We start from the raw sequence: 25,991 nt of genomic DNA, 5'->3' as shown, positions 1-25,991 counted from the left end.
TGACACTTGATGACATGACCCTTTGACACTCTTGGTGACACGACCCCTTGACACTCCTGGTGACACGACCCTTTGACACTATTGGTGACACGACCCCTTGACACTCCTGGTGACACGACCCCTTGACACTCCTGGTGACACGACCCTTTGACACTCTTGGTGACACGACCCCTTGACACTCCTGGTGACACGACCCCTTGACACTCTTGGTGACACGACCCCTTGACACTCTTGGTGACACGACCCCTTGACACTCCTGGTGACACGACCCCTTGACACTCTTGGTGACACGACCCCTTGACACTCCTGGTGACACGACCCCTTGACACTCTGGGTGACACGACCCCTTGACACTCTTGGTGACACGACCCCTTGACACTCCTGGTGACACGACCCTTTGACACTCTTGGTGACACGACCCCTTGACACTCGGTGACACGACCCCTTGACACTCTTGGTGACACGATCCCTTGACACTCTTGGTGACACGACCCCTTGACACTCTTGGTGACACGACCCCTTGACACTCCTGGTGACACGACCCCTTGACACTCTGGGTGACACGACCCCTTGACACTCTGGGTGACACGACCCCTTGACACTCTTGGTGACACGACCCCTTGACACTCTTGATGACACGACCCCTTGACACTCTTGATGACACGACCCCTTGACACTCTTGGTGACACGACCCCTTGACACTCTTTATGACACTCAATGACACGACCCCTTGACACTTTTGATGACACGACCCCTTGACACTCTTGGTGACACGACCCTTTGACACTCTTGGTGACACGACCCCCTTGACACTCTTGATGACACGACCCCCTTGACACTCAATTACACGACCCTTTGACACTCTTGATGACACGACCCCTTGACACTCTTGATGACACTCAATGACACGACCCCTTGACACTCTTGGTGACACGACCCTTTGACACTCTTGGTGACACGACCCCCTTGACACTCATGATGACACGACCCCTTGACACTCTTGGTGACACGACCCTTTGACACTCTTGGTGACACGACCCCCTTGACACTCTTGATGACACGACCCCCTTGACACTCAATTACACGACCCTTTGACACTCTTGATGACACGACCCCTTGACACTCTTGATGACACTCAATGACACGACCCCTTGACACTCTTGGTGACACGACCCTTTGACACTCTTGGTGACACGACCCCCTTGACACTCATGATGACACGACCCCCTTGACACTCTTGATGACACGACCCCCTTGACACTCTTGATGACACGACCCCTTGACACTCTTGATGACACGACCCCTTGACACTCTTGGTGACACGACCCCTTGACACTCTTGATGACACGACCCCTTGACACTCTTGATGACACGACCCCTTGACACTCTTGATGACACGACCCAACTATAAAAAGGGCAATAAAGACATTTAAAGTCGAAAATAAAAAAGTATTAAGACGTCAATAAAGAAATAGAAGTTAATAATCAAACAGAAGATACATATATATATATATATATATATATATATATATATATATATATATATATATATATATATATATATATATATATATATATATATATACATATATGTGTTTGTTTGGTGTCGACTATGACACCGAAGAAGCTATGTTATCGATTGGACCTCGGGAACCGCCGGGTCCATTGTGTACTAATTTAGTGTACACGCACACACACGCACACGCACGCACGCAAATATTAACCTCTTATAATATTTACCTGTTGATCCTCACCTGAGATGTTTCCGCCCACGGCGCTAAATTACAGGATGGAGGAGCTTTAAAGACCCTTAATTGGTCACGCCGCTATGTTGACGAGCCCAGGCTGACACACACACACGCACACACACACACACACACACACACACACACACACACACACACACACACACATACACACACACACACACACACACACACACACACACACACACACACACACACACACACACACACACACACACACACACACACACTGTACACCTAACCTAACCAATTGTCTTAACACATATTTCTCGTGCAGAAACTGTACGGTCTGGCTAGGGTCTGGCTGGGGTCTAGCTGGGATCTAGCTGGGGTCTGGCTGAGGTCTGGCTGGGGTCAGACTTGAGGCTGCCTAGCTAGTGTGAATCTGGAATGTTCAGTTGTAATCTGGATATAAACTTCTCGTATATGGATAGTGCGGTAGAATGTGATTGAGCCGTTCGGTTGTGGATAGTCTATTCGAGTCTAGTTGATCTGATAGACTCTTAGAATGTCTATTGTCTGCTTGAATCTGGATGGTCTGATTTGGATGGTTGTCGGTTTGTATATTTTCGAATTCTCAATGAACCTGAGTGCCTTACAGACGGCCCTGAGTGCCACACAGATGGCCCTGAGTGCCACACAGATGGCCCTGAGTGCCACACAGATGGCCCTGAGTGCCACACAGATGGCCCTGAGTGCCTCCCAGACGGCCCTGAGTGCCACACAGATGGCCCTGAGTGCCTCACAGACAGCCCTGTGTGCCTCACAGACAGCCCTGAGTGCCACACAGACAGCCCTATGTGCCTCACAGACAGCCCTGAGTGCCACACAGACAGCCCTGAGTGCCTCACAGACAGCCCTGAGTGCCACACAGACGGCCCTGAGTGCCTCACAGACGGCTCTGAGTGCCACACAGACAGCCCTGAGTGCCTCACAGACAGCCCTGAGTGCCTCAGAGACGGCCCTGAGTGCCTCACAGACGGCCCTGAGTGCCACACAGACAGCCCTGAGTGCCACACAGACGGTCCTGAATGCCTCACAGACAGCCCTGAGTGCCACACAGACAGCCCTGATTGCCACACAGACACCCCTGAGTGCCTCACAGACAGCCCTGAGTGCCACACAGACGGCCCTGAGTGCCACACAGACAGCCCTGAGTGCCTCACAGACAGCCCTGAGTGCCACACAGACAGCCCTGAGTGCCACACAGACGGCCCTGAGTGTCCACACAGACAGCCCTGAGTGCCACACAGACAGCCTTGAGTGCCACACAGACAGCCCTGAGTGCCACACACACAGCCCTGAGTGCCACACAGACACCCCTGAGTGCCGCAGATCTCTGCATGCCCTTGTAGCAGACAGAACATGCCCTTGAAATCCCCCTTCAGAGAAGCGGCCGCTCAAGCGTTGTATAACTCATACAGTATAAATACAGTATAATACACTGACCGCTCTCATACAACAGATATGAACCCTGAACGATGTAAACAGTCTTTCCCATCCGGCCCCAAGCTCAGCCGGATGGAAAAAGACAGGTTATGTAGTTCATTAAGTAACCCGACTGTCCACTATCGTTCAATTATGTCGACCGTTGAAAGCGCGGGAAAGTCTGAAGCCGAATCAATGCAAAGATGGTTTGCCTTCCTCCTGTCGATGGAGGTCGTTGGCTGGTAATGGCTTTCAGTGGCTGTCGACGGCTTTCAATGGCTGTCGACGGCTTTCAATGGCTGTCGACGGCTTTCAATGGCTGTCGACGGCTTTCAATGGCTGTCGACGGCTTTTTAATAGCTGTCGACGGCTTTCAATGGCTGTAGCTGGAGGTCAATGGCTCTCAATGGCTGTCGACGGCTTTCAATGGCTGTAGATGGAGGTCAATGGCTCTCAATGGCTGTCGACGGCTTTCAATGGCTGTAGATGGAGGTCAATGGCTCTCAATGGCTGTCGACGGCTTTCAATGGCTGTAGATAGAGGTCAATGGCTGGTAATGGCTGCCGACGGCTGCCGATAGCCGACGATAGCAGTCGGGGGATATCAAAAGCTTCGGCGTCCTTTGTCTCTGCAATGATTGGATTCAGGGGGACCTCCCCCCTCCCCAGACACACACACATATCACCCCCTTGGCCCTGTCATAGAGGCGCCGGCCCCAGCCCACTGCGACAAGGGATGTGGTGCGTATGGAATTCGTAATTAAGGATCAGATCTGCATGCGAGGGCCGGGGTTCGATGCGCCGCTTGTCACACCTACCAGAAACTGGTCAGTGAAGGTGCTTTGCATTTTCGCCATCTCTGGGACAGGCGTGCCAACCTCTCCGAGGCATTAGCCAGGCCATCTCACAGAAAACGGGAGAAGGAAGTAAAGGGGGGTGGGAGATAAACTTTTAAATCCCACTAAATTATTAATCTATTTTATAATATGGATATATAGTATACATTACAAAAGGGTTTCGACAAAATATATATATTTTTGGGGGTTACGTTTCTTAAATTAGGGTCAAACATATACACATACACACATACAGGGTCAAACACACACACACACACACACACACACACACACACACACACACACACCAAAGAGCCAGAGCTCAACCCCCGCAAACACAACTAGGTGAGTACACACACACACACACACACACACACACACACACACACACACACACACACACACACACACACACACACACACACACACACACACACTTTCAGAACATTATATACCACATATGTCAGACCAATCCTGGAGTATGCGGCTCCAGCATGGAGTCCATATCCAGTCAAGCATAAGACTAAACTAGAAAAGGTTCAAAGATTTGCCACCAGACTAGTACCCGAGCTGAGAGGTATGAGCTACGAGGAGAGACTTCGGAAATTGAACCTCACTTCGTTGGAAGACAGAAGAGTTAGGGGGGACATGATCACCACATTCAAGATTCTCAAGGGAATCGACAGGGTTGATAAAGACAGGCTATTTAACACAAGAGGCACACGCACTAGGGGACACAGGTGGAAACTGAGTGCCCAAATGAGCCACAGAGCTATTAGAAAGAACTTTTTTAGTGTCAGAGTGGTTGACAAATGGAATGCATTAGGAAGCAATGTGGTGGAGGCTGACTCCATACACAGTTTCAAGTGTAGATATGATAGAGCCCAATAGGCTCAGGAACCTGTACACCTGTTGATTGACGGTTGAGAGGCGGGACCAAAGAGCCAGAGCTCAACCCCCGCAAGCACAACTAGGTGAGTACAACTAGGTGAGTACACACATACAGGGTCAAACACACACACACACACACACACACACACACACACACACACACACACACACACACACACACACACACACACACACACACACATACACACACATACACACACACATACACACACACATACACACACATACACACACACATACACACACACATACACACATACACACACACACACACACACACACACATACACACACACATACACACACACACATCGTTCCTCGGGCCTCGATGGCTGAGTGGACAGCGTTCGGGATTCGTAGTCCTAAGTAGACCCCGAGTTCGATCCCTGGCGTAGGCGGAAACAATTGGGCAGAGTTTCTTTTTACCATGATGCCCGCTGTTCACCTAGCAGTAAATAGGTACCTGGGAGATAGACAGCTGCTACGGGCTGCTTCCTGGGGGTTGTGTAACAAAAAAAAAAAGTTTATTAACAGTTGAGAGGCGGGACCAAAGAGCCAGAAGCTCAACCCCCGCAAGCACAACTAGGTGAGTACACACACACACACACACACACACACACACACACACACACACACACACACACACACACACACAACACACACACACACACACACACACACAAACACACAGCTCCACCAACATCAAATCTCACCACCAAATAAAAAATTCAATCCCAGATGTTCTGAAGACATTTGTCTCGTGAGGTCCATTTACCTAATCTCTCTAAGAGGCAGTATATACCCCCCCCCCCCCTTGGCTCCCCTGGACCAGGGGACGGGGAGGGGGAGGGTGAAGGGGAGGGAGGGGGGTGAGGAAGGAGTGTTCAAGTGTTCAAAGGGGGGGGGGTGTTGGTAGCCCTGGTGGAGACGGCCTATCAGTATGCTGGAGACGCCGACCAAGACGGGATCCTGGTATGTGTGGGAGAGAGGCGCGTAAGTCGGTGTGTGTGTGTGTGTGTGTGTGTGTGTGTGTGTGTGTGTGTGTGTGTGTGTGTGTGTGTGTGTGTGTGTGTGTGTGTATACTCACCTAATTGTGCTTGCGGGGGTTGAGCTTTGGCTCTTTGGTCCCGCCTCTCAACTGTGTGTGTGTGTGTGTGTGTGTGTGTGTGTGTGTGTGTGTGTGTGTGTGTGTGTGTGTGTGTGTGTGTGTGTGTGTGTGTGTGTGTGTTTACTAGTTGTGTTTACTAGTTGTGTTTTTGCGGGGGTTGAGCTTTGCTCTTTCGGCCCGCCTCTCAACTGTCAATCAACTGTTTACTAACTACTTTTTTTTTTTCCCCACACCACACACACACACCCCAGGAAGCAGCCCGTGACAGCTGACTAACTCCCAGGTACCTATTTACTGCTAGGTAACAGGGGCACTTAGGGTGAAAGAAACTTTGCCCATTTGTTTCTGCCTCGTGCGGGAATCGAACCCGCGCCACAGAATTACGAGTCCTGCGCGCTATCCACCAGGCTACGAGGCCCCGCAGTGTGTGTGTGTGTGTGTGTGTGTATTCACCTAGTTGTTCTCACCTAGTTGTGCTTGAAGGGGTAGTGCTCTGGCTTGGCTCTTGGTCCCACCTCTCAACTGTCAATCAACTGGTGTACAGGTTCCTGAGCCTATTGGGCTCTATCATATCTACACTTGAAACTGTGTATGGAGTCAGCCTCCACCACATCACTACCTAATGAATTCCATCCGTTAACTACTCTGACACTGAAAATGTTCTTTCTAACGTCTCTGTGGCTCATGTGGGCGCTCAGTTTCCACCTGTGTCCCCTTGTTCGTGTCCCACCAGTGTTAAACAGTTTATCTTTATCTACCCTGTCAATTCCTCTGAGAATTAATGTGTATTCACCTAGTTGTATTCATCTAGTTGTGCTTGCGGGGGTTGAGCTCTGTTCTTTCGGCCCGTCTCTCGACTGTCAATTAATCAACTATTACTAACTACTACTAACTAATTCCCCCCCCCCACACACACACCCAGGAAGCAGCCCGTAACAGCTGTCTAACTCCCCGGTAACTATTTACTGCTAGGAGAACATGCGCATCAGGGTGAAAGAAACTCTGCCACTTTTGTTTCTGCCATCACCGGGAATCGAACGCTAGATCCTAGGATTACGAGTACAGAGCGCTGTCCACTCAGCTATCAGGCCCCCCCTGATATATGTTTGTGTGTGTGTGTGTGTGTGTGTGTGTGTGTGTGTGTGTGTGTGTGTGTGTGTGTGTGTGTGTGTGTGTGTGTGTGTGTGTGTGTGTGTGTACTCACCTATATGTACTCACCTATATGTGCTTGCAGGATCGAGCATTGACTCTTGGATCCCGCCTTTCTAGCTTTCTGTGTGTGTGTGTGTGTGTGTGTGTGTGTGTGTTTGTTTTCAATTGTTTCCATTTATGTGTAGAAAATGGAGCTCTTAGATATTGGATCCCACCTTACAAAATCCGGTTATCTAAACTAAATTAATGACTAGCGATCTATTTTCTATATCACACTATATCACACTATCTACCTACCTCTCGGCGTATCTGATCACCCTTATCTGATCACCCTTAATGTGCTATAACTGAGTTTAATTTATAATCCAGGGAGGTGTAATCTACACACACACACACACAATAATAATGTATGTGTATCCAAACATACATGTTCTTCTATAACCTGCCCTGACTTGGCCTGTACTGTCCTTCTATAACCTGCCCTGACTTGGCCTGTACTGTCCTTCTATAACCTGCCCTGACTTGGACCTGTACTGTCCTTCTATAACCTGCCTTGACTTGGGCCTGTACTGTCCTTCTATAACCTGCCTTGACTTGGGCTTGTACTCTGTTCTTCTATATCCTGCCCTGACTTGGGCCTGTACTGTCCTTCTATAACCTGCCTTGACTTGGGCTTGTACTCTGTTCTTCTATATCCTGCCCTGACTTGGGCCTGTACTCTGTCCTTCTATAACCTGCCCTGACTTGGCCTGTACTGTCCTTCTATAACCTGCCCTGACTTGGCCTGTACTGTTCTTCTATAACCTGCCCTGACTTGGCCTGTACTGTCCTTCTATAACCTGCCTTGACTTGGGCCTGTACTGTCCTTCTATAACCTGCCCTGACTTGGGCCTGTACTGTCCTTCTATAACCTGCCTTGACTTGGGCCTGTACTGTCCTTCTATAACCTGCCTTGACTTGGGCCTGTACTGTCCTTCTATAACCTGCCCTGACTTGGACCTGTACTCTGTCCTTCTATAACCTGCCCTGACTTGGGCCTGTACTGTCCTTCTATAACCTGCCCTGACTTGGGCCTGTACTCTGTCCTTCTATAACCTGCCCTGACTTGGCCTGTACTGTCCTTCTATAACCTGCCCTGACTTGGCCTGTACTGTCCTTCTATAACCTGCCCTGACTTGGCCTGTACTCTGTCCTTCTATAACCTGCCTTGACTTGGGCCTGTACTGTCCTTCTATAACCTGCCTTGACTTGGGCCTGTACTGTCCTTCTATAACCTGCCCTGACTTGGGCCTGTACTGTCCTTCTATAACCTGCCCTGACTTGGACCTGTACTCTGTCCTTCTATATCCTGCCCTGACTTGGGCCTGTACTGTCCTTCTATAACCTGCCTTGACTTGGGCCTGTACTGTCCTTCTATAACCTGCCTTGACTTGGGCCTGTACTGTTCTTCTATAACCTGCCCTGACTTGGACCTGTACTGTCCTTCTATAACCTGCCCTGACTTGGACCTGTACTGTCCTTCTATAACCTGCCCTGACTTGGACCTGTACTGTCCTTCTATAACCTGCCCTGGCTTGGGCCTGTACTGTCCTTCTATAACCTGCCTTGACTTGGGCCTGTACTGTCCTTCTATAACCTGCCCTGACTTGGACCTGTACTGTCCTTCTATAACCTGCCCTGACTTGGGCCTGTACTGTCCTTCTATAACCTGCCTTGACTTGGGCCTGTACTGTCCTTCTATAACCTGCCCTGACTTGGGCCTGCACTCTAGTCCTTCTATAACCTGCCCTGACTTGGACCTGTACTGTCCTTCTATAACCTGCCCTGACTTGGGCCTGTACTGTCCTTCTATAACCTGCCCTGACTTGGGCCTGTACTGTCCTTCTATATCCTGCCCTGACTTGGACCTGTACTGTCCTTCTATGACCTGCCCTGACTTGGGCCTGTACTGTCCTTCTATATCCTGCCCTGACTTGGGCCTGTACTGTCCTTCTATAACCTTCTTCGGTGACCTGCCCTGACCTGCCTACGTCCCACAGACCCGTGCCCAATGTCCCAACGGAACCTACCAGCATCATTCTGGAACAGCCACTACCACGCGGGAATGTCCGGTTACGCGACGGCGGGCAGTTCTATGGGACTTACAGGCCACGAGTCCCTGTACCCGGACTACTCCGGCCTGCACGGCCTGCATCAGAGTGACCCTTGGACCTACAACTTCACCACTGCCGGCCAGTATCCTCACCACCGCTCCGTTGCCGACTTTACCTACATGCCATCGTCTTCAAGGTTAGTGTTTGCTTTTCCTTCGAAGGTTTGAAGCTTGGAGTGATGTGGGTTTCCAAGGTCTGGTTGATTCATCAAGAGGTAGATCTTCTGAGCTCGTTTCCTCAAGAGGTAGATCTTCTGAGCTCGTTTCCTCAAGAGGTAGATCTTCTGAGCTCGTTTCCTCAAGAGGTAGATCTTCTGAGATTGTTTCTTCAAGAGGTAGATCTTCTGAGATTGTTTCCTCGAGAGGTAGATCTTCTGAGATTGTTTCTTCAAGAGGTAGATCTTCTGAGATTGTTTCCTCGAGAGGTAGATCTTCTGAGATTGTTTCCTCGAGAGGTAGATCTTCTGAGATTGTTTCCTCGAGAGGTAGATCTTCTGAGATTGTTTCCTCAAGAGGTAGATCTTCAGAGCTCGTTTCCTCAAGAGGTAGATCTTCAGAGATTGTTTCCTCAAGAGGTAGATCTTCCAAGCTTGTTACTTCCTCAAGGTAGATTTTTATCACCTGTCTACTTCTCCAGGTAGATCTTTATCTCTTGTCTACTTATTAATAATAATAATAATAATAATTATTAACATCAGGCTTATCAGCGTGACAGAGAGAGAGAGATAACAGCATCACCTTGAGATGACCCAATAGCAGAAGTGATGCTGAGATCAGACGAGCCAAATAATGTCGTTCAAGTTCAAGTTCAAGTATGTTTATTGAGATAAGCAAGAAATACATCTCAAAGGGATAGAGTAGCTTAGGCTATTTCTACCCTCCCCCCCCCCCTATAATGTCATTGTTTGTCGCCAACTACACGAGCAATCACCCAATCACTCAATCACCCAATCACTCAATCAAATCCTGTGGTCTGAGCAGCCAATCGTTCTGATGGCTGTCTCTGTGAGACAGGAAGCTGGTCTCTGTGGCGACTCAAGAGATATATAAGATAAATGGGATTATCAAATATAATGGTGAGGTGGTTAGTTAGGAATGGTCTAGTAGTTAGGTAGTTAGTGATCAGAGCGGTCAAGTGATTATCAGGAAGAAAGTAAGGTGGTTATCCTTAGACAGGTAAGGCGGTTTGATTATTTAGCGCAAGAGGGGATATGAGGATAAGGAGCTGGGGTATGAGGACAAGGAGCTGGGATATGAGAACAAGGAACTGGGATATGAAGACAAGGAGCTGGGGTATGAGGACAAGGAGCTGGGGTATGAGGACAAGGAGCTGCGATATGAGGACAAGGAGCTGGGATATGAGGACAAGGAGCTGGGATATGAGGACAAGGAGCTAGGATATGAGGACAAGGAGCTGGGATACGAGGACAAGGAGCTGGGGTATGAGGACAAGTAGCTGGGATATGAGGACAAGGAGCTGGGGTATGAGGACAAGGAGCTGGGATGTGAGAACAAGGAACTGGGGTATGAGGACAAGGAGCTGGGGTATGAGGACAAGGAGCTGCGATATGAGGACAAGGAGCTGGGATATGAGGACAAGGAGCTAGGATATGAGGACAAGGAGCTGGGATACGAGGACAAGGAGCTGAGGTATGAGGACAAGTAGCTGGGATATGAGGACAAGGAGCTGGGGTATGAGGACAAGGAGCTGGGATGTGAGAACAAGGAACTGGGGTATGAGGATAAGGAGCTGGGATATGAGGACAAGGAGCTGGGGTATGAGGACAAGGAGCTGGGATGTGAGAACAAGGAACTGGGGTATGAGGATAAGGAGCTGGGGTATGAGGACAAGGAGCTGGGGTATGAGGACAAGGAGCTGGGATATGAGGACAAGGAGCTGGAATATGAGGACAAGGAGCTGGGATATGAGGACAAGGAGCTAGGATATGAGGACAAGGAGCTGGGATATGAAGACAAGGAACTGGAATATGAAGACAAGGAGTTGGGATATGAGAACAAGGAGCTAGAACATGAGGACAAGAAGCCAAAGAAAAGATAACAGACTAAAGGAATGATACCCAATTTCTTAGCCTATCAGAGATCACCCGCCAACCTCTACAAGAAACGAAGAACCGTCTTTCAAGCAACCAACCCAACAGCTGCCGGCTGTTACTGAAGCATCCTGAACATCCGGCGACGGAGACGGTCGGCCGAGCGGACAGCACGCTGGACTTGTGATCCTGTGGTCCTGGGTTCGATCCCAGGCGCCGGCGAGAAACAATAGGTCAGAGTTTGTTTCACCCTATGCCCCTGTTACCTAACAGTAAAATAGGTACCTGGGTGTAAGTCAGCTGTCACGGGCTGCTTCCTGGGGGTGGAGGCCTGGTCTAGGACCGGGCCGCGGGGACACTAAAAAAAGCCCCGAAATCATCTCAAGATAACCTCAAGATAACATTACACGACCGATCAGAAAAACACGACAAGTGTCCTTCCCTATCAAGAAAACAGATCGGAAGCCATAACGCGCTCAATGCAACATACAGCCAATGATTTACAGCCAATCAACATGGGACCGAAACCACACGACATAAAATAAAAATTACTTTTACTACCGCCCGCAGGAACGGCAGAAGATATACCGCATGACCGGATAAGTGGTAAGGGGCCGTTTGAGCGAAAATACATTATATATATATATATATATATCCATAATTAATTAGTCTGGTGTTGACAACGGCTTTAACAGGCCGAAACGTTCATCTCTCTCCCATTTCTTTGTGGTTTTCCCGCATCCATAATTATATATATAATTAAAGAGAGAACATAAGAACAAAGGCAACTGCAGAAGGCCTATTGGCCCATACGAGGCAGCTCCTATCTATAACCACCCAATCCCACTCATATACTTGTCCAACCCGCGCTTGAAACAATCGAGGGACCCCACCTCCACCACGTTACGCGGTAAGTGGTTCCACAAATCAACAACTCTGTTACTGAACCAGTATTTACCCAAGTCTGTCCTAAATCTAAACTTATCCAATTTATACTATTGAATTGAATATAGTGTCTTCAACAGGTACCCACACAACTACTCCTCCCTTCTGATGGGTCGCCCTCGCCTGCCCCAGTGTGTAGTGGGGAAGGCTGACCCCTGGACTGGTGCCCCACGTCTTCACGACGAAATGACCTTTGACCCGACCGCAGCTTATACCCACCATTTCTCCTCCATGTCAGGTCAGTCATCGCCGGGGTCGAGTGAGGGAGGTGGGGGGGGGGGTGTTGTATGTTGTGATTGGTGGATTTGGGGGGGTGTGGTGGTAAGAGAGGTGATTTGATTGGTTGGTAAGTGGTGGGGTATATATTTGTTAGACAGGTGTGTGATAGTGGGGTATGCGCTGATATGATGTTATGTTTAAACGGGGCATTCATCTCTGAATGCTAGTGAGAGAGAGAGAGAGAGAGAGAGAGAGAGAGAGAGAGAGAGAGAGAGAGAGAGAGAGAGAGAGAGAGAGAGAGAGAGGGGAAAAGAGAGAGAGAGAGAGAGAGAGAGAGAGAGAGAGAGAGAGAGAGAGAGAGAGAGAGAGAGAGAGAGAGAGAGAGAGAGAGAGAGAGAGAGAGAGAGAGAGAGAGAGAGGGGAAAAGAGAGAGAGAGAGAGAGAGAGAGAGAGAGAGAGAGAGAGAGAGAGAGAGAGAGAGAGAGAGAGAGAGAGAGAGAGAGAGAGGGGGGGGGGAGGGGGGGGGGGGAGGAGGAGGAGGAGCAACATGATTAAATGGTTGTTGGCTCGCGTTATTGCATTTAATTGTCTCGATCAAGAGGCCGCGTCCCAACCCGCCTCCCGACTCCGGCCTCGACTAGTGTGACCTCCTCCATACATACTAAATTCTCACTCTAGATCACTTACTAAATGAATCAGACAACTACAATTTAACAGAAGAAAAATATTTGAGATTAATAAAAATCTATTATTAGCTATCGAGAGAGATCTAGTACGATAATTTTTTGTTTTAGGTATACGTCAAAATGTGACGTGCTAATGGGAGGACGGGTTGGATAATTAGTGACTTCAGTGGTCATTAAAGATACGATAATTGTTATCTAATCACAGGTATCGTCTTTGGAGCGAGTTAACAACGCAGTTCAGGATCTTAGACGGCTCATAAGTTAATACCTATTGTCAGTTCAAGGTCAACGGCAGTTAGAAGTACAGGGGCCAACAGCTGATTTAGGTCAGGGGTCAATAGCTTTGACAGGTCAAGGTTCAACGGCTGAACCAGGTCAAGAATCATCAGTTAAGAAAAAGGTTCCAACAGGAAAGATGTTAACCATGAGCCGAAGCCACGAGAACAGATCGGGACACGTGGAGGGTCCGGGGACAATATTGGCGGCACGGACGGGGGAAGTGACGTCAATAATGGTCCGGAACCACATCACCTCTTCTCGACTTCCGTTCCGTTTCGTACGGTTTCCAAAATACATAAACCCCTCAAACGAAGCAATTTATACCACCTAATAAATTAAATACATAAACCCCCAAAAATGCCAATTTTAAAGATCATTAAAAGCTTCCCTGAGACATAATAATGAGAGGAAAAGACATATTCCAAAGATACGAACACAGTAAACAAACATACGGATCAGGACGACGGAGCCAAAAAGAGCGGGAAAGGGAGGCCGATTCCGCTGTACATAATCTCATTTTGAGTGAGAGGCTCGTAAGATTAACATCGTGGAATGCAATAAACATACAATTGGGAGAGGTGTCGTGCCTATTACGCCCACGCAGACAATATTGATGAAAGTATTATGGGCGATGTACTCCACTTTTCCCGCCCTTTTTCTCTACAGATACGAACCATTTTCTAAGCGTTTTGTTGTTATTATTATTATTATTATTATTATTATTATTATTATTATTATTATTGGTGTATGTTGGTTCATTGAGAAGTATTTGTAGTATCATTATTAGCATTAATATTTTTATTATTAACGTTTTTTTGAATACAAATGCTGTTTTGTTTGTATATTAGTATTTCTATCTACTTTGTTATTCATTTTATTTTATTTTATTTATATATATATATATATATATATATATATATATATATATATATATATATATATATATATATATATATATATATATACAAGAAGGTACATTGGGATTGTGAGGATACATAGGATAGTAATTACAATCTTGTAAAGCCACTAGTACGCGCAGCGTTTCGGGCAGCAATTTTTTAGATAGATAGATAGATATTTTAACAATATCTATTGGGAACATTGGTTAAGATGGGCCGAGGTGGGTAGTAGTTATGTAATTATGGCCTGTTTATATTGGTTGTGTGTTTGTTTGTTTTTACTGTTTGTGTCTGCAGAATAGAGCTATTAGCTCTTGGACTTTCTAGCACGCATATACATAGCAGCCCGTAGCCCGTCTTAATTCCCCGGTGCCTATTTACTGCTAGGTGAACAGGGGCATCAAGTTGATAGAAACTCTGCTCATATGTTTCCGCCTCCGCTGGGAATCCAACCCGGGCAATTAGGACTACGACCCCCAAGCGCTGCCCACTCAGCCACAAGGCCCCTAAATATTAATATCAAAATGAATGTGTGTTAATATGTCCATTTCTAAAGAAAATAGGTGATAAATAATAATATTATAGAGACTAATAAATTCATAACACATTATCCTAATAAAAAAAATCAATAAATGCTAATCAAGCAAGCAAAGAAATCAAACGTATCGTTTACACCAGCGTTTTAGGCTATGTCTTAACGTGAACATCGATCATAAGCCTGGCAACAAACTCGCAGAGCGGCGGGTATCGAACCCCGATCAAAGCGACGGCGGGCGGGCGGGCCAGGCAGAGCGCCATGTACCAGTGGACTCCCATTAGGGCTCACACCCTAACAGATCCCGACCGAGAACCCTCGTGTAAGGACATCAAAGTCTGTTGGGGTTATCTCCCCATCCACACTCACTATCCTCTAGCCATCTAATGGCGTGCTGGGAAAGCCCGCTCGCGTCGATGGGCTCTTCCCACGGCTGTCTGAGAGCGTTGTAGTCCGCCGGGGCTCCGTGGACGGCAGTATGCACACTCCAGGGCTCCGTGGACGGCAGTATGCACACTCCAGGGCTCCGTGGACGGCAGTATGCACACTCCAGGGCTCCGTGGACGGCAGTATGCACACTCCAGGGCTCCGTGGACGGCAGTATGCACACTCCAGGGCTCCGTGGACGGCAGTATGCACACTCCAGGGCTGCGAGTGGGCCAGTATGCACACTCCAGGGCTCCGTGGACGGCAGTATGCACACTCCAGGGCTGCGAGTGGGCCAGTATGCACACTCCAGGGCCGCGAGTGGGCCAGTATGCACACTCCAGGGCCGCGAGTGGGCCAGTATGCACACTCCAGGGCTGCGAGTGGGCCAGTATGCACACTCCAGGGCTCCGAGTGAGCCAGTATGCACACTCCAGGGCTGCGAGTGAGCCAGTATGCACACTCCAGGGCTCCAAGTGAGCCAGTAAGCACACTCCAGGGCTCCAATTGGGCCAGTATGCACACTCCAGGGCTGCGAGTGGGCCAGTATGCACACTCCAGGGCTCCAAGTGAGCCAGTATGCACACTCCAGGGCTCCAAGTGAGCCAGTATGCACACTCCAGGGCTGCGAGTGGGCCAGTATGCACACTCCAGGGCCTTGCTGGCGTCTATAAGCACATTCATAATGATTCCGTAATAAATGCGACGAATTAGATGCGAGGACAGATTGAACAAAGACGTAGGAGCATCAATAGCGTCTCCCACATCCTCTTTCGGCGTCAGCTCAGCCGTCAGCTGTCAACTATCAGCTGTCAACTGTCAGCTGTCAGCGCTGATGACCATATATCTATGCCGCCGCTGGTAGCCTGTCAATCAATTATATGTAAATCTGATTGACCGTCACCTAATCAATCAGCATTATCAATTATGGAATCATATATATATATATATATATATATATATATATATATATATATATATATATATATATAATATATATATATATATATATATATATATATATATGTCGTACCTAATAGCCAGAACGCACTTCTCAGCCTACTATTCAAGGCCCGATTTGCCTAATAAGCCAAGTTTTCATGAATTAATGTTTTTTCGTCTACCTAACCTACCTAACCTAACCTAACCTAGCTTATATATATATATATATATATATATATATATATATATATATATATATATATATAGAAGGGGTACCACCTCTGGTGCAAATGTAGGGACCCATAGCCTCGGAGAAGAAAATAAAGAGTACTCAGAGAAGACCTTGTGGATCCTCACTGAACACTTTGATATTTTCTTCTCCTACCACCCCTATTCTTTTGTTAAGTGTGTATATTTATCTAACTTTATTTGAAAATGTCATTACACAAAAAAAGTTACAATATTGATTACATACAGGGTACAAGGCTGCTTGTCACAAGTTGAATAACTCCTCCAGCTCCTCAGATGGCGGGCAGGAACCATGGATGCAGTGAGCATTTCCTCTCTGGATTGCCACACTAAGGCGCTGAAAAAGAAAACTGGCAGCTCTGGGGTCTCTAGTTGTTTTGATTAGCTTAGACCCCAACTCCTTTAAAAAGCTATATATATATATATATATATATATATATATATATATAATATATATATATATATATATATATATATATATATATATATATATATATATATATATATATATATATATATATATATAATATATATATATATATATATATATATATATATATAATATATATATATATATATATATATATATATATATATATATATATTTCATTTTTAACATAATAATAATCTGAGTTTCACAATGTATATTATTTAATTGATTTTTGAGTTACAGCCCCGCTCCTGTGCCAGGTAAGTCCACTTCGGGATCACCATAGCCCGTGCTACTTGGAACTTTTGTGTCCCCATTAGGAGATTCTAAAACAACAACAACAGGCTAACAGCCTCATTAGACGTTGAGATGTAAAATTGAAATTGAAATTGAAATTGAAATAAGTTTATTGAGGTAAAATACACACAAAGGGATGAGGTAGCTCAAGCTATTCTCACCCCGTTCAGTACATCGTGTTAATACATATGTTGACCAGACCACACACTAGAAGTTGAAGGGACGACGACGTTTCGGTCCGTCCTGGACCATTCTCAAGTCGACTGTGAATGTCGATCGATTCTCACAATCGACTTGAGAATGGTCCAGGACGGACCGAAACGTCGTCGTCCCTTCAACTTCTAGTGTGTGGTCTGGTCAACATACTTCAGCCACGTTATTGTGACTCACCGTCTTAATACATACACACAACGTTGAAATGTAAGTCTCGTCTTAATCACACACTCAGACCTTGAGAAAGCACTCAAGAGAGTGTGAAAGACTTAATGTAAGTAGACGAAGAGTCACAATAACGTGGCTGAAATATGTTGACCAAACCACACATTAGAAGGTGAAGGGACCACAATGGACTTGAGAATGGTCCAGGATTGACCGAAACGTCGTCGTCCCTTCACTTTCTAGTGTGCGGTCTGGTCGACCTGATGTAAATTCCTTACATAAATTTCACAAATACATAATTGTGGATTTGTATCCGATGTTACTATGTCTGTGAGAAGACATTAATCATTAATTATTACTGTGTTTTTTTTGTAACACTGTTATTGTTGGTAGTTTGATCGTTATTACTTGCTGGGACTACGTCTGTTCTTGCTAGGTCGTTCTGAGACACCAATTATGCTTGCTAAGGTGTGCTAAGACAATTCCAACGTCTCTTCCGCAGGTCTTGAAGGAGCAGGAGCGTCGCAGGAAGGAAGCAAAGACCTCTACTGGTTCTAGTTCGAGCCTCTACCCACCCACTCTACCACGCCCAAACCCGCCCACGTCCACCCACGCCCACCCACGAAAGCCCGCCCTATGCTGTCGAGTCCATGCAATTAGCGTCGAAGGTGAACCAATGAGGCAACGAGAAGGACTTTAGAAGAGAAGAAGAGGTGAAGGAGGAGACATAGGAGGAAGAGGCGGTGAAGAGGTGGAGCAAGAAACGAAAAAGAAAAGGCCGTGTTGAAGGGTTCTTAAGAACAGGTGAAGATGGCTGCTATAGCCTTGGTAACTATTTAACATTCCTCTCTCACTCTGTTATTGTGAGAAAAAGATAAAGAGAAAAAAAGAAACTATTGTAAAAAATAAGATAGTTGGTGATCAGTACTACGAAAATGTCGATCGCTGTCGCCCTGTGCTAGGAAAATGTCGATACTGTCGCCCTGTGCTAGGAAAATGTCGATACTGTCGCCCTGTGCTAGGAAAATGTCGATACTGCCGCCCTGTGCTAGGAAAATGTCGATACTGTGGCCCTGTGCTAGGAAAATGTCGATACTGTGTCAACCTGTGCTAGGAAAATGTCGATACTGTCGCCCTGTGCAAGGAAAATGTCGATACTGTGGCCCTGTGCTAGGGAAATGTCGATACTGTCGTCCTGTGCTAGGAAAATGTCGATACTGTCGTCCTGTGCTAGGAAAATGTCGATACTGTGTCAACCTGTGCTACAAAAATGTCGATACTGTCGCCCTGTGCTAGGAAAATGTCGATACTTTCGTCCTGTGCTTGGAAAATGTCGATACTGTCGCCCTGTGCTAGGAAAATGTCGATACTGTGTCAACCTGTGCTAGGAAAATGTCGATACTGTGGCCCTGTGCTACAAAAATGTCGATACTGTGGCCCTGTGCTACAAAAATGTCGATACTGTGGCCCTGTGCTACAAAAATGTCGATACTGTCGCCCTGTGCTAGGAAAATGTCGATACTGTCGCCCTGTGCTAGGAAAATGTCGATACTGTGGCCCTGTGCTAGGAAAATGTCGATGCACGCTTGCATCAACTCCTGGAAGCCCCTCGGAGCGAACCATTTAAGAAGCGTGATCCTTTTAACACGTGTTCTACATACACCAGAAACGAAACTAAGTGAAACAGACGCTTGAACGAAACAAACTGACACCGAACGCTGGCCAAACAAAATATATTACAGAAACAAGAAAAAAAAACATATACTGCAGATCAACAAAATATTTGAAACGTATTAAAGATATGAAAAATACTTAAAAAAATATTGATTCAGACATGTATGGTTTTCGTGACATACGCCAACAGTGAAAATACGCAAATAAGCGTACGAAACAATTTATAACGGTGAAAAGTGTAGCGAAATTCAAATGCTTTGTTGGGATGAGACTCCGCATTTGTGTCCAAAAATACTAGAGGAACTTCCCAATATGTTTTCCATCAATGGATTTTTTTTTTAAGGGAATGGAAGACGGAGGTATATACACTGTGAGATGTATATACCCCGCTTCTTGGTGTATATACAAAAAATATACAAATTGGTTGGTCGGAAAGGTAGTGTGGAGGCCCTAACTCTCAGAGTTTTTTTTTAGGCCTTAAGTCCAACACCAAACCAAGGAGAAGGCGTAGGCGTATTGACCAATAGGAGAAATCGTCAAGAAAAAATATACACCTCTTGTATAACGTATATATCTGCTGTTAAAACAAAAAACAGTTCCCTCATGTATGTTGTATATTATATAGGTACTGAAATACTCTATAGTGTATGGCTCTTGGCTTTCAGTTGTATACAGGCTTGTGATACTCTAATCTACGCTGCGTATAGCGTAAATGTATGTATGTATGTATGTATGTATGTATGTATGTATGTATGTATGTATGTATGTATGTATGTATGTATGTATGTATGGTGTATACTGAGTGAGATGCGGAGTGATGTATGCCGTGTATAGCCAGATTGAGTGTGTTGTATGCGACACACTCACATTTGGTTTGTATGTAATCAGGTAAATTCGGGTGAAACACGGAACGTTACCCCTCAAAAAACAGAAGATTTTGTGTAAACTGTTGACATGACTTCATCACTGTTGACATGACTTAATCACTGTTGACATGACTTAATCACTGTTGACATGACTTAATCACTGTTGACATGACTTAATCACTGTTGACATGACTTAATCACTGTTGACATGACTTCATCACTGTTGACATGACTAAATCACTGTTGACATGACTTAATCACTGTTGACCTGACTTAATCACTGTTGACATGACTTAATCACTGTTGACCTGACTTAATCACTGTTGACATGACTTAATCACTGTTGACCTGACTTAATCACTGTTGACATGACTTAATCACTGTTGACATGATTTAATCACTGTTGACAAATAAAATCCCACCAATTAAAACCGAGTTTACCCTCCCATGTTAATTCTCCTCAAGTATACTCCCTCTTAAACCACTACAACTTATACGTTTTCGTATATCAGTAAACCTGGAGTATACATCATACATCATACACAAAGAACATTGTCATTAATAAAAGAAATTAAACTTTTTAGAACATCAATAAGTGAAATAAACAAACTTCTATATTTAGAGAAGTTCAATAGACTGACATTAAAAGTATATGAAATATAGATATATTGCCCATTTCATATATTTATATACTTTTGAGGGATATATACACCCGGGTTCTCTGTGTATATACAAAGAAAGTATATATTAGTCCTGGGATATGTTCAGATATATATATATATATATATATATATATATATATATATATATATATATATATATATATATATATATATATATATATATATATATATATATATATATATATGTGTGTGTGTGTGTGTGTGTGTGTATGTGTGTGTATGTGTGTGTATGTGTGTGTATGTGTGTGTATGTGTGTGTGTGTGTGTGTATGTGTGTGTGTATGTGTGGTGTGTGTAAATGGAGAGTATGTATGTGTGTGTATGCATAGAAGTTGTCTTTTATGGTGTATAGGAATATAGTTGTATTATATAAATGTATAAATGAACGCTGAGATTGATAGAATATAAAACAGTCATGCAGATATATAATAGTATTTAAAAAAAATAAATCTATCATAAATGGCCTCAAAATCTTATGTTTTTGGGTCAGAATTTTTTGGAAGTGCTATACACAGTTTGTTATTCATTGTACAATGTAGGAACTTGACGATTTAAGTGCATGACATTTCAGGCAGAATTTTTTTTTTTTTTGCAACTTTTTCATTATTTTTTAATTATTTTATCTTGCCCAAAAAATTTAGTATGAATATTAATTATCAGAAGTATGTGAAATGTACTTAAGAAAAAAAAACTTGAATAATTCCACATATGAACGATTGGCTACACATGTGTGTGTAACATTTTGACTCAATATATATATATGGCAATATTATCTTCAAGCTGTGTAAATAACTGTTATTAATGTTATAGATATCAAAAAAATGAATACAAACTGATACAATGTTCTCTGTATGTGTATATGTGTGTGTGTATGTGTGTGTATACGAACAATCCGATATACATATTTTATATACATAAAACCCTCTATACCTACTATACACTATGGTCCAACTCTTAAACGTCAGAGTACTAGACTCGCGGTTTTGCAGACCCAAGTTCAAGGCTCCTGTGAACTAAATACCCTTACCCAAAGAAGCTATCAGGGGGAAAGTGCCAAGCCAAGACGACTAAATAGCACTTGGAAGGGATCAGGATAAGGATTTGGGACGGGACGTTGGGGGGGGGGGGGTAAGAACCACTTGTGGACGCTCGGGGATCGAACGCCGACCTGCATGACCCTCTACCGTCCTACCCCAAGTGGTTGGGTTACCCTCACCCAAGTTCTTGCGCTTGTCCGTCCTAGTGGAGAAGATGAAGGAGCAACCCAAGACCCAATTTCCTTTAAGAAGTACATTGGGAAGAAGTAAAACTTCTTTGAAGTTTTACTTCAAAGAAGTAAAAAAAAGAAAATCTTCTTTTTAATCTTCTTTTTAAAAAAAAAGAAGATTAATAGGTTTCGTATTTGCGTACCAGCGAGGTACTGCCCAAGGTACTGCCTAGATTCACGAAAGCACTTACGAACGTGTACATCTTTCCTCAATCTTTGACGGCTTTGGTTACATTTATTAAACAGTTTACAAACATGAAAACTTGCCAATCAACTGTTGTTATTATTATAAACAGCCTCCTGGTGCTTCGGAGCTCATTAACTGTTTAATAATCGTAAACAAAGCCGCCAAAGATTGAGAAAAGATGGACAGGTTCGTAAGTACTTGCGTAAATGCTTTCGTGAATCTGAAACCAGATCCTTAAGAGTATCCACAGTGTATTAGTCGGTATAGTTCGAATATATATATATATATATATATATATATATATATATATATATATATATATATATATATATGTCGTACCTAGTAGCCAGAACGCATTTCTCAGCCTACTATGCAAGGCCAAATTTGCCTAATAAGCCAAGTTTTCATGAATTATTTGTTTTTTCGACTACCTAACCTACCTAACCTAACCTAACCTAACGTTTTCGGCTACCTAACCTAACCTAACCCATAAAGATAGGTTAGGTTAGGTTAGGTAGGGTTGGTTAGCTTCGGTCATATATCTACGTTAATTTTAATTCCAATAAAAAAAATTGACCTCATTCATAATGAAATGGGTAGCTTTATCATTTCATAAGAAAAAAAATTAGAGAAAATATATTAATTCAGGAAAACTTGGCTTATTAGGCAAATCGGGCCTTGAATAGTAGGCTGAGAAGTGAGTTCTGGCTACTAGGTACGACATATATTATATATATATATATATATATATATATATATATATATATATATATATATATATATATATATATTATATATATATACACATTATGAGTTGTGAGATAACGTCTTAGAAATTGTGAGACGATTGAGGTTGTAGAGTTGAGAGTCTCATCATAGTTGTTAATTATAGTTGATACTAACGATTTTTTTTATGTTAAGCAAATGAGTAAGACTTTTCGTTAATCAAAGGTGTTTGACTTACCCTTAATGTCCGTAATATAAGACCTAACAAAATGTCTTTTGTACAGTCACGCGTGGTCGAGTGGTTAATACTGAGTGTGTATAATCCCTAATACAACATCTTAGGCTTACAAAGGAGAGAATAATTCTCTAACAATTAAGTAATTTCTTCTTACAGACTTAATACCAAAAGAATAAGAACTCACCTAGTACAAAAAGCTGCAAGTAGCACGGACTATGGCGATCCCGTGCCCACACACTCGTGTATTTTATGTCAAGATTTACACCAAGTCTTTCACACACACTCTTCTGAGTGCTTGGTCAAGGTCTGAGTGTTAGAAACTCTTGTATCTCGAGATGTATATCTATCTTGAGATGATTTCGGGGCTTAGCGTCCCCGCGGCCCGGTCCTCGACCAGGCCTCCCCCCCCTCCTAGGAAGCAGCCCAGTAGCAGCTGTCAATAACTCCTAGGTACCTACATACTGCTAGGTGAACAGAGGCATCAGGGGTGAAAGAATCTCAGTCCGTTTGTTTCCGCCTCCACCGGGGATCGAGCTCGGAACCTCAGGACTACGAATACCGAACGCTCTCCACTCAGCTATCAAGCCCCCATCAATAAAGTTTGAACACTATACATTTCTCTCAACACCAGAAGTTAAGACACAAATATAATAAGAATGAACTACAGCAGCATAGAAGAGTACTGTATTTAATACAGTAATCTATGCTGTAGTTTCAGCCTGTATCACCCGAAAGCAAAGGCTTGATGCTTGATATATAAATACATTATTTTGTAAGAAAAAAATAAAAAAAATTACAGAATATAAATAAAACTATCAAAAATAAAAAATAAAAATTTATAATATATTCTAATTTTCAGACAAGTTGTGACAATTTTGATACATAATTCAGTTATTAATATATATGTTTATTGTGGAGATAGACGAGATAATATTATTTCAAAGAAAATATGACAGATTTTTGGAGCCAAGATGGAGACGGGATATGAGGACAAGGAGCTGGGATATGAGGACAAGGAGCTGGGATATGAGGACAAGGAGCTGGGATATGAGGACAAGGAGCTGGGATATGAGGACAAGGAGCTGGGATATGAGGACAAGGAGCTGGGATATGAGGACAAGGAGCTGGGATATGAGGACAAGGAGCTGGGATATGAGGACAAGGAGCTGGGATATGAGGACAAGTCGCTGGGATATGAGGACAAGGAGCTGGGATATGAGGACAAGGAGCTGGGATATGAGAACAAGTCGCTGGGATATGAGAACAAGTCGCTGGGATATGAGGACAAGTCGCTGGGATATGAGGACAAGGAGCTGGGATATGAGGACAAGTCGCTGGGATATGAGAACAAGTCGCTGGGATATGAGAACAAGTCGCTGGGATATGAGAACAAGTCGCTGGGATATGAGAACAAGTCGCTGGGATATGAGAACAAGTCGCTGGGATATGAGAACAAGTCGCTGGGATACACAGAGTTGAAAGAACAATGCACCAAGACTTGAACCATCAAGGCTCGAACGCCGACCCTCCAAAAAAAAGCGAGACCGATGCTTCGGGAGCAAGGGAGCTGTTGTGGGCAGCATCCCTTAAGGGAATGTCAGTAGCTGACCTATTTGGCACTGTGATAATCCTGGGTATAGAGGCTGCCAGCTTTCTCCCATACAACGAAGATTAAAATATAGGAAAATATGGCACCCATCACAATAAAATATGGCACCCATCACAATAAAATATGGCACCCATTACCGCGGCAGCTGCCAATCGCAAACACAATCATCGCAACAAATAAATAACCACGCAAATAAAAAATATAAAACAAGTACAGTTCACCAAATATTAGGCCAAACCATACTGCTAAACCCCGCTATACTTAGATAAGAAGATCAGCTCCCAAACTAACCCAGCTAATTATACAAACACATTTGTTTTTGTTGCAGCATGAACACCTAACAAAGACACGGGAATCACGATTGCAGCCAGTTATTCAACACTATTTCAAGAATATTCCTTTTCGCATTCTTGCATTTGCAAGAATGTTCATAAGAATGTGAGAACTAAGGAAAAGTGCAGAAGGCCTATATGGACCCTATATCTCCCTGTTACCTAGCAGTAAAATAGGTACCTGGGTGTTAGTCAGCTGTCACGGGCTGCTTCCTGGCGGTGGAGGTCTGGTCGAGGACCGGGCCGCGGGGACACTAAAAACCCCGAAATCATTTCAAGATAACCTTCAAGATAACCCATACGAGGCAGCTCCTATTAATATCCACCCAAACTCATCCATAGATATATATATATATGTGTCTAGCCTACGCTTGAAACAATACCAGCAAACTCGTTTGCACATCTATCTTCTCCCCCACAAGCAATTGCCACTTGTAAGTTATCTCATCAAACACAGTGCCACTTTTTAGCCGCAAGCAACCGCTATGTCGACTTATATGCTAATGGTGCCAATGGCAGACTGGAGACTGAACCACATGGGTTCAGTTGTTCAGTCCACTTGGGCTGGTTCTTCTTGTATGGTTGTTATAGTGAGTTAAGTGGTTTGGATATCGTTCCACCTCTCCGTGCGGATATCATTGCTTCCTGTTTTCATATCCCAGCTCCTTATCCTCATATCCCGGCGTCTTGTCCTCATATCCCAGCTCCTTGTTCTCATAT

The 25,991-nt window shown here is 44.5% G+C and overlaps 1 protein-coding gene across 1 annotated transcript in view; it reads left to right on the top strand.

The window, feature by feature from the left end:
- LOC123748623 (transcription cofactor vestigial-like protein 2) overlaps positions 1-19,046 on the top strand; it is a 54,032-nt gene extending 34,986 nt beyond the window's left edge. Inside the window, exons 4-6 of the mRNA XM_069313011.1 lie at positions 9,241-9,490; positions 12,430-12,587; positions 18,192-19,046. Of these exons, the coding sequence (XP_069169112.1) occupies positions 9,241-9,490; positions 12,430-12,587; positions 18,192-18,247 (464 nt within the window). The 3' untranslated portion in view covers positions 18,248-19,046. The remainder of the gene's footprint in view (positions 1-9,240; positions 9,491-12,429; positions 12,588-18,191) is intronic.
- The last annotated feature ends 6,945 nt before the right edge of the window (positions 19,047-25,991 follow it).

The sequence above is a fragment of the Procambarus clarkii genome, chromosome 74 (assembly GCF_040958095.1).
Source record: "Procambarus clarkii isolate CNS0578487 chromosome 74, FALCON_Pclarkii_2.0, whole genome shotgun sequence".
NCBI lineage: Eukaryota > Metazoa > Arthropoda > Malacostraca > Decapoda > Cambaridae > Procambarus > Procambarus clarkii.
This window is presented reverse-complemented; position numbering and strand designations above follow the sequence as displayed.